The following is a 10,242-nucleotide window of genomic DNA, read 5'->3' on the forward strand; positions in this document are numbered from 1 at the left end:
AATTGAGCATCACTGATAAAAATCATATTAGGAATGGGTTCTTGCCCTGGTTCTGCTAGACCATCAAAGTGGTTAATTGTTGGGCATAGAGGTACAAATTCTTTGTCAGCATTTTGGCCTGCTCATTCTCCAATTGACACGTGATAAATATTCATCTAGAGTATAGATGTTATCATATGTAACTAGGGGGAATAAAATACTAATCTGAACCGTAGACAAATTGATCTTAGACCTCCTCCATGGTACAAAAAGAGTTCTTGCGGAGCGGTCTCTAAGAATAAACAGTCTTGCATGCCCTTCTAGTATCATTGCACACAATTAGTGGGTCACATCAGGATATGTTGGAGTTGTGCTCAATTGGACAAACAAAACTAAGGATGTCAACCGGTTGAGCTCGGTCGGTGTCGATTTGACTTAATGGATCTCCACCAATTTAAAACCCGTACTCTTTTCGCCCATTTAGGTAATTAGGCCTTGCAAGATAGGGGCATTGAGCCATTGCCATGTTTCTATTTGGCCAATAAGCCGATATGTAGTTTGACTTTTATTCTATATGGAGATAAAAACTAGGCTGATTCCCTTGCTCATAAGGGTCAGTCCTTAACGTGCAAGACCAAATATCAACTCTATGAATTCTTGATGCTTATAGTTTTTTTAGTAATAAAAAAAAAAATACTCCCTGATAGTGACCATCATCCCTAGACCAAAGCTTCCATACGATAAACAATGCTTCCACAATGATGAACTAGATTGATTCAGGGACGACGCAAGGGCTTCCTTCCAGTTGGTTGATTTAGGCGACCAACCCTGTTTGTAAATCGAAACCCACATATCCAACCTCAAAACATCCTTCCCCCACCCCTCTCTAAAAAAATAATAATAATAAATAAATAATTAATGTGGCCAAAAACGCCTTCCTAAGTGGCCATTCAGAAACGATTCCTTACAGCATGTGACTATATATCATTACTAACGACATATTTGAATTCTGTCAATTACGTGGGACCCATCTCTGTCGTCTACAAAGGCAATTTGCGTCAAGATGTAAAGAAAAATAAAAAGAAAAAACAAAGCCTGAGCAGAGAGACTTGATGCCCATCAAAGCAAAAGCGGAGGACCATAGGAGGAAAGCAAGTGGACTTTCCCTTCCCGCCCAAAAGTATAAGCAAAACTGCAAATGCCTCTGCATGGACTTCCACTTTCCTTTATTATATTCACTGGCACTGTAGATCTTCAAACCAGTTTCTTGTTCAGATTGTATCGTCTTTTCCCAACAATTTATTGTCTCTAGATCCTCTAAATGAAGCAGCAAGAGATCAACGAATCATTCCATCTCTCAATTCCCCGAAACCGCAAACGATGCCTACGCAACAAGCCATCAGTACTCCTCCAACGCCGGTGCCGCCACCGCAGCAGAGACGGAAAGGCGCTGGAATCAGGGCTTGGCTAGTCATCTCAGCTTCGGGAAATTCACATCTGGAAGAGGTTGGAAAGCATTTGATCATGCGAAGAACTGGGCTTCCAGCTCGTGATCTAAGAGTTCTTGATCCTGGGCTTTCGTATCCCTCAACGATTCTTGGCCGAGATAGAGCGATTGTTGTGAATCTTGAGCATATTAAAGCGATCATTACTGCAACTCAGATTTGGGTTCTTAATTCCAAGGATCCTTCGGTTGTCCCTTTTGTTCATGATCTTGAATGCCGCGTCTCAAATCTGAATGAGACGCGAAATGCAACTATGGAGGAATCGCCGGGAGTTCTTGATTCTCGGCATTCTTCTCAGCGGTTTGGAAGATCTACCTCTGGAAGCCCTGAAGCGGAGATGCTTGAAACGAATGGTAGTGGGAGTCTTGTGTATACAGGGGATATGCAAGTCGAGGGTGCCGTTAAGGTGTTGCCTTTCGAGTTGCGGGTTCTTGAAGTTTGCTTTGAGTCTGTTTGCAGGAGCCTTGAAGCTGAGGTTTGTACATCAGATTCCACTATGTTCCACCTGATTATGTTGATCAGTTACTTAATTTGGTCTCATAGTTAGTAAGTAGTTTATTTCAATTTTAAACTTTTTAAAGAATATTTTGGTATCATGCTATATTTGATTCATAACTGTTATGAAAGTCGGGGAATTATTTATAAATTAGTGTGGAGTTGCTCTTCTTGTTCTTTTTTAATATTATAGAACTGAGTTTTGTATTGTCTTCACGTCTATGGAAATTATAGATTATGTGCAGCGATTCAGGACGTGGGTAGGTTTTATCTAGCTCTCAATGATCACACAAGAATTTGAGGGGCATTGTTGTATATACATATAGGCGAGGCTGTCTGCTGGTCCTGAATTTGGAAGTTTTGTATTGTCTTTACTTATCATGTATAGTGACTGAGGTGCAAGTTCATTCACAGTGTTTGTCTACCCATATCTCTATATGTAAATATATTACATTGTCACCAAAAAAATAAAATAAAAAGATATATAAATGAATGATCTCTATGCACTTGGATTTGGTTCAATATTGTGGTTAAGGTGTTAACTAGATATGGCTAACCGAATATTCATTTTAGAATACGCTGATTTAGGCACCTATCAGGCAGTGTTGAATAGTCAATAAGTCATCTAAAGTGTTGATTGTAACAAGTGCAAGTCAACCAACTAAGTATATTTTGTGTACTTATAGCTTTGGGTAGTCACCTAGTATCGGTCACTTTGGCATATGTACTGTCAGTGGGTTTATTTTTCTTAATATATATGCATGTGGAGTGAGGAGTATAAAAGGTCTTATTGGATTAAAGAAAAAAATTCTAGATGTGCTTAATTAATTCTTACATGATTAGAAAACTCTTATTGACATGAGCACCTCATAGGCATCAGCTAATCAATAACTCTTAGGCAAGGCAATTTTGACTAGTTGTCTACGAACTTCGATTGACTAGAAATTTTGATAGCATGTTTCCATTATTAGTATTACAAAGTCAAATCTTATTTCCGTTTGCTGAAGTTATGTTTCCTGACTGAATTGTTTAAGCTCCACTTCTGGTTGTTCTGATCTTATAAAGATATAAATGTCATATTTGGTTATAAATTTTCCTTAATGATGAGGTTATCTAGGGTTATGTCTCATATCTAGCCTATTTGGATGCTAAATTCTTGTATACTCTGTCGACTTACTAGAAGGTTCTTCGTTATCTTATATTTTTATAATTTTTTCTGTTTTTTTTATTTTATTTGATGATAATTTCCTTTCACATTAAACTTCTTGTTAGTCTATTTATTATGACAGACCTCCACATTGGAGCAAGAGGCATATCCAGCTTTAGATGAATTGACCTCTAAAACCAGCACACATAATCTCCAACGCGCTAGACATATAAAGAGTCGTCTAGTTGCATTATTTGGGCGTGTTCAGAAGGTGCGAATGATATCCTATTCTGTTCAATACTCAATATATCATGCATGTTAGATTAATTTGGTCATGAATGATTGGCAACATGTACTCTGCGTTCCAGTGTATAGTTTCTTTCTGCACTCAAATTTATGTTTAATATTATTTACCTTCTTACAAGATGATACCAGAAAATATAAGGCCTTGTGTTCTGCAGAGTTTTATAACAGGAATGCTAGCAAGTACCACAGCTAGGGTGACAATTTATTGGCTGGGATAGGTTCAGGGTATCAGAAGAGATGAGTGTTTGGTACTGAAGAAGGGGTTTTCTCAAAAGAGGAGAATGGAGGAAGGGACCTAGGAAGCTTGGATGTGAAGAAAGGTTTTACTCAGCGTACCTTAGTTAACAAAACTCGTGAAAAAGCCTTTTCTTCCACTTCCAAAGTAGATGTTTATAGGACTAGGAGAGAGGTCTGTGAAAGAGTTGATTGGAGGGTAAGGATCCATGTAACCGATCCCATTTAGTTGGGATAACACTGAGTTGTTGTGGGAGAGAGGCCTGTGACATCTTAATTAGAAAAGAGTTTTTCAGAGCTTCTAGTTTGGAACATGTTTCTAGAAAGCTGTCATGCCCCAGTGGTCTAAGTTTTTCTCCTAACAGATCTGTTTGGGCTTCCTTTTCATTCCATGTGAGATGAACAGTGTCATCAGTCCTAGGATTGCATTGCCAGCACAGTGTTGTACCAACTGGGTGTCCTGCAAGTTTTCCCATTGCATGGTTGTGGCACAGCGGTTGCAATTTAGTTTAGGATCCAACCTGTCAGCGTGTGCATTTGACTGGTAACTTCTTCCTGTGATGCTTTCCCTACCAGCTCGTTGGGCCATGGGCTACATGGCATTCCATGCCAGATGATTGCATTATTCATGTTGGCATGAAGCCTCCAGATGACTGAACAAATTATTGAACCTATAAACTTGGTTTACTAGAAGTAAATACATATATTTTGTCCATTAATATAGATACAATATGCCACTGTTGTTGGTCGTGATGGTAAAATCCTCCATAAACAGGGAAAAAAAATAATTCAGATTTTGATGTTATTACCATATCTCATACAGATACCGCTGCCTGAGACTAGTTTCAAAACATGCCTTATACTTTGATACATATTGGTTTCATATTTTCAGGTGAGAGATGAATTTGAAAATTTATTGGATGATGATATGGACATGGCTGAGATGTATTTGACAGATAAGCTCTTCGATCTACAAGTTGAAGAAGATGCATCAAAAAAAGAACTAGAGAAGGATATTGATACATTTGATTTAGATAATGAAAGGTCGTTCCACATTTTAGTATTGTGTGTTTAATTTTTACTTCCTACCCCAAAATGTCTAGTTTTACATGATTATGTGATTTAAACTGTGTTCGGGTGTTGTGCCTGTTGGTGACATCCATAATGTGTGGTGCTGAGTACATTTATTCTTTCAATGGGCAACATGAAAAAAAAAATTCAAATAGATTTTAGCTTAGTCATTAGTTTTGCAGTAGAATTTTCTATTGAGCAAGGATTGAGTTCTCGATTTCGGACCTGGTTTCGGTCAGGCCCAAAACCAAGATGTGCCAGATCTTGTTTCACCCTGGGCCTCCCTGGGTTTTCTTTTGGCCAGGCCCAAAAGCGAGACAACCCAGAGATTTCGGTCAGTTTCGACAGAGATTTAGTTCCATGCTATTGAGAATTTGAGATCCATTATGGATTATGAAGTGTTGCACTAGCTGACCATAAGGCACTATATGAGCTTGAAATCTCCTGTTTTTTAGCAAGCTTTCCTCTAACCAAGAAAAAGACTTAAATAGGAAATTTGTCTCCAGAGAATGATTAGATATGATTTTCTTACATCCAGGAAGAGACATTATTTTAGTTTAATAACAAATTTGTGGTGCCTAAAATTTTCCTTTGACAAATCAGGAGGGTGAGCTTCCTTTTTGATATTGAAAGTGTTTTAATTCAAGTTTTGTCTTTGTAAATTACATGATTTCTTTATGCTGCTCTGCAATAAACATGGTGGCCCTGAACAACATGAGTGAAGTCTGCAACACCCTTTTGGTGAGCTAATGTGTATTACATATTCATTTTTCCTTCCCTGTACATTGTTGTCATCATTTGCTTCTCAGATTCTGTCATTTCATTGTTTGGCAGTTAAGACAATCTTTGTCACTTAGTTTTTTTGTTTAAAAGGGGGTTATATAATTACTTAGTTTTTTTGCTTGAAAGGGGGTTATATAATTTCATGTCCCATGTACTTCTCTCATCTCATGTAAGGCAACTTTACTGGAATCTTTACTGGAATCTTTACCATTGATCTCCAGTTAGGTGAGTTTGTACCTTCGGCAGTGTGTGAGGGAGGAAGTCTTGTTTTTGAGTCTCTACAGCTACTCCAGTTATGGTAGATGCAACATACCTATGCAGAACTCTTGCTTCTCTCCCCCCCCCCCCCACACACACACACCAAAACAGACAACAACAACAACAAACTATTTCTTGGGCATAAAAAATAAATGCATCTGTCAACTACTAGCCTTTCAAGTCTGAATGAGTATTTGGTGAATTTATTGAATTTGATCTGTGCTGCCTACAAAGTTCAGAGTATCAATTTACTGTCATATTGAAGAGATTTTCTGCCATGTTGCTTTTGAAAAATAAGGATTCTTATAGATTAATTTCGTGTCATCCTAACTCCTGTTTACTTTCAGTGGTGAAGACTCACAAAATAACAAAAGTAGCAGTGGAAGAGTTACTGGATTTAAGCCAAATGTTGAAGAGTTAGAGATGCTGCTAGAAGCTTACTTTGCACAGATAGGGGGAACCTTGAACAAGCTGTCAGCTGTAAGTTGTGCTTCTATTTTATCCTCTGCCTGTCTATTTGCCATCTGCCTTCATCTTTGGGGATATCTTTTAAGAAGTGATATAATAAGCACTCCTCTTATTGAGTGATGAAAGGATTGTTTTTTTTAGCCTAGTTGACTGCCTTGGCTTTGATATTAGAATGGATCGTGGATGTTAGTCTATATGTCTGCATAACAAGGACAGTACTATTTATTCTTTTATGTTGTCTTTGTCCATTGTGGTGAACAAACTCCAAAGAAACTAGCTGGAAAAAATGTATTAAGCACCAAGGATTGATGCAAACCATTGCGGGAATGTTTTAGACATATCAGGCCAGTATTGATGCAAAACAATAAATGAAACAAGGAAAATCAGGATTTTCATAAAATTACAGTTTATGTTGGTAGAATAATGAACAAGGAGGCAAGCCAAAATATGAAAACAATATAGGGAAATTTTCTTCTGTGGGGGAGTGGCCCCTACGCCCAGATACATTTGGGGGACGGGCAAAATGACCGGTCCACCCCCATGAAATTGAAATTGACATCTCTGTGGATGCTTCCTCATGCACTCACATTGGCCCTTGCGCGTAGGAACCGCAGTCCTCCACAGGAAACACTTCCCCAATAATATGATACTCTTTCTTTATGAAAAATATATGTTGAAAGCTGATGAGGGGGCTGGGACTCTAGGAAGTGGTAGAATTGCTCAGTGTGTAAGAGTTTGGAATAATATTATGAAGAATACAGACCATTTCCTGTCAGTTACTTTGTATAAGGTGGGAGATGGATATATGGGGTGAGGTTACGGGAGGTTGTTATGGGTGGCAAGGTGATGCAGCAACAAATCAACAGGACGGGTCATGCTGGACCAAAAAATGGGACCAGAACCGGACCAAAATCTGGTCCAATTAACTGAACTACTAAGTGTCAGATTCATTGAATCTGGCCAGCTTCAGATCTCAGTCAGGAAACATTAAAGAGTCCAAAATGTGGGCAGTTTTAGCAGCTTATTTGTTATTATTTTATTGTAATAGTTGGGCTCAACTAGGACTCTGAGTCTAGCCTTGTTTAAGTTGTTTTTTTTTTTTTTTTTTTTTTCTTCCAGAGTTTAGTAGATAATATAGCTGGAGGAGTTTTAGGCCTAGTTTGTCTCTTCTTTTTATTCCTTAAAATTTTATTTAAATATATTTAAGGGCTATGTGCACTACCCACGAATTTGAGAAATAAAGAAGCAGCTAAGCTTTGGTTTGGTCTGTGGATTCAAGAGTAATTGTTCTGTTGTGGATTCAGTAGAAGACCCTGGTGGATTCCAGCCCTTCCAATCAGGTGGATTCTTGACCTCTCTTCCCTATTCTCCATTCAATTTTTAGGTTAGATCTCTCTCATTCCCTACCCTGCACATGATATTTTCTCGACTCCTTTAACTTCTGTCTTGCTGTATTGATTGCTATACTGTTTGCTAAATTCCTGCATTGCTCATCTTCAGTTTTCTATTATTTTTACTAGTTCTCAGTTCTAGTTTAGTTTCTGTTTATAAACCCTACATCAAATTGATTTTCAAGAGTCCTTCAGGGCTACTTTTTCCAAAACCCTATTTTCTAACTTAGTTTTTTGGTTCGATTTCAGATTACTAATTGAGGTTCAGACTAACGTTAATCACAACACCACTTTATTTCTCTTAAAATTAAATATATCATTGGAGTTCAAATATATCTTTGCAGTTAATTTATTTCTCCAACAATAACTTCATTGCTTGGATTCACTAATATATGAATTTATTCTATGTAAATATGTGTCTGATTCTATTCTAATAACATAAGATCAATTACAAACTAATTAAACCGAAAACAGATCAAGCCCAATTACAAAGTAATGACCCATAACGAAGCTTAACCATAGACAAAAATTAAATTCCGTTGTTGGCCAAAAATAAAAAAACCGCCCCCTGGTGCCTCCATTAATTGAACCTGCTCTATGACATCATATGGGTTTGAGCAGTGGATGACCAGAAGTTGGCTCCACTGGGCAGTTTCTCTTGTTCCTAATGTTCTGCATCAGTCAGACTCGTTACACTCTGAAACACTGAAATGTAGTTCTCTCCAGCGAGAGGGAGGTACATTGTCTACGTGTTGAGATTTTTTTGGAATCCACCAGTAAATAGTGTTCAAAGTTGTTCATTCATCCAAAAAAAAAAGAAAAATGTTCAAATTTGTTTGCTTATGGGCAGCTGGAAATGTATCTGTCCTCACTTTTGTGATTTTATTTATTCTGAATTTTATCAAGCTTTGGTCCCACAGATATGGAAGTCTGCAGCCCAACCATCTAGTCCATGCACTCCCATTTGTACCCGGTTGATTGGAAACTGACTGTTATTGGGTTTGGCCTACCAGCCTGATTTATTAAATGGATTCAGTTCAGGGATGGCTTGTGAACCAATGAGGTAATATACCTCCATAAGCCCCCAAATAAACCCATCTGTGCCTAGTAGCTGTTTCTAGAATAACTGAAACTGCATGTTATGCATAAAACTAAAAGAAACATCATTAATTTGTTTGGGGCACCAAACCCACCTAATAATTAATGGGCTGGGGCTGGCATGCCCACTTTCTGCTTTCTAATACATTAATACTCAGCCAGGATCAGGCTACACATGTAGCCCAAGACACCCTAAACCAGCCCTAATGTACCTGATTGCCAACCATATTATTCTTTTAGAGAAGTAAGAGATGTTTCTAAAAGTGGGTCTGTCACTGAACAGCAATGACACTGCCATTTCTCATCAGGTGCTTGCTCCACAAATGTACAAACGCCCTTTCTGTTAACAGTGGTATTGGATACTTCTACTTTTAGAGGCTAAATCTGGACAATAGTCTGAACAACCCAATTTTTGTTCTATAGTCCAATTTTAAACATTCTTCTGTTCCTTAAGATATTGTCTGACGAAAGGTTTATTATCTCCCCGTTCATTTGATATCAGAATACGTATTTTGTTTCTAATTTGGTCTTTTTGTTTTGTGAAGTTGAGGGAGTATGTCGATGACACTGAGGATTATATCAACATTATGCTGGATGACAAACAGAACCAGTTGCTGCAGATGGGAGTTCTGTTGAGCACGGCAACTTTGTTGTTGAATGCAAGCATAGCTGTTGTTGCTTTATTTGGAATGAATATCAAGATTTCTCTCTTTAAAACTGGGCCTGCTGAATTTTGGGAGACCGCAATAGGTACTGTTGTTGGTTCTTTGGCTTTATATTTCATAGCATTCTACATGGGTAAGAAGAAAGGACTACTGGAGTGAAGCCGCTGCTTCAGTAAGTCTCAGTTATTGATAATAAAGATCTTTTGGATCTAACAGTGATTGTGCAATAATAATGTATAATTCCAACTTAATAATTCTATTTTGATTTAGTTGGCAGTTTTGCCCTATGTCTAATTGTCTATCACTCATATATATATATATATATAGAGAAGGCATGCCTAATATCACAGGGATCATTCCGTCGGTCCCGGAAGAGGAACTTTGGAAGAGGAAATCAAACTAAAATCATGAAGAACAATAAAGATTGGTTCTCTTGTCTGAGATGACCTTTCCGTCGACGTGATTAGATTTCAAATTTCTTAAGCAATTTGGCGTAGCTGAGCGGACTGGCATTTGATTGGTTCAGGGCTATCGATGGGGCCACCCAGTGAAGGTGGGTTACATGAATCCTCGCCCTCAATGAGGTCATATTTGACACAAGACTGGTGGGTTACATGAATGCTATTTCTCACTAGTTCTTCCATGGTCATTTTAAGCCCATACCTAGCTCTTTTAAAGCCTTAAATCAGAATCAAATCATTCCTCTAATAATGACACGAATTGTCATTGTTAATGTATTATACTAGAAGGGCAAATAGTAAAGTTGCAATTTCTTTTTCATCTACTTTAGTTACAGTCATATTTTTTTTTTTTTTTTTTAAGGGTTACAATCATGGTTGGAA

At 37.9% G+C, this 10,242-nt stretch overlaps 1 protein-coding gene across 2 annotated transcripts; it reads left to right on the forward strand.

Annotated features, from left to right (window-relative positions):
- Window positions 1–1,059: 1,059 nt before the first annotated feature.
- On the forward strand, window positions 1,060–9,687 carry LOC122061494 (magnesium transporter MRS2-F-like). Of its 2 annotated transcripts, XM_042624770.1 has the most exons (5): window positions 1,064–1,959; window positions 3,269–3,397; window positions 4,559–4,710; window positions 6,126–6,258; window positions 9,281–9,687. In XM_042624770.1, exons 1-5 carry the CDS (start codon window positions 1,360–1,362, stop codon window positions 9,557–9,559), a joined length of 1,293 nt encoding a protein of 430 aa, XP_042480704.1. In that variant the 5' UTR covers window positions 1,064–1,359; the 3' UTR covers window positions 9,560–9,687. The 2 variants fall into 2 exon arrangements, with proteins under 2 accessions (XP_042480712.1, XP_042480704.1); XM_042624778.1 differs by lacking the exon at window positions 3,269–3,397 and having other exon boundaries at window positions 1,060–1,959.
- The last annotated feature ends 555 nt before the right edge of the window (window positions 9,688–10,242 follow it).

The sequence above is a fragment of the Macadamia integrifolia genome, chromosome 2, assembly GCF_013358625.1.
Source record: "Macadamia integrifolia cultivar HAES 741 chromosome 2, SCU_Mint_v3, whole genome shotgun sequence".
NCBI classification, from domain to species: domain Eukaryota; kingdom Viridiplantae; phylum Streptophyta; class Magnoliopsida; order Proteales; family Proteaceae; genus Macadamia; species Macadamia integrifolia.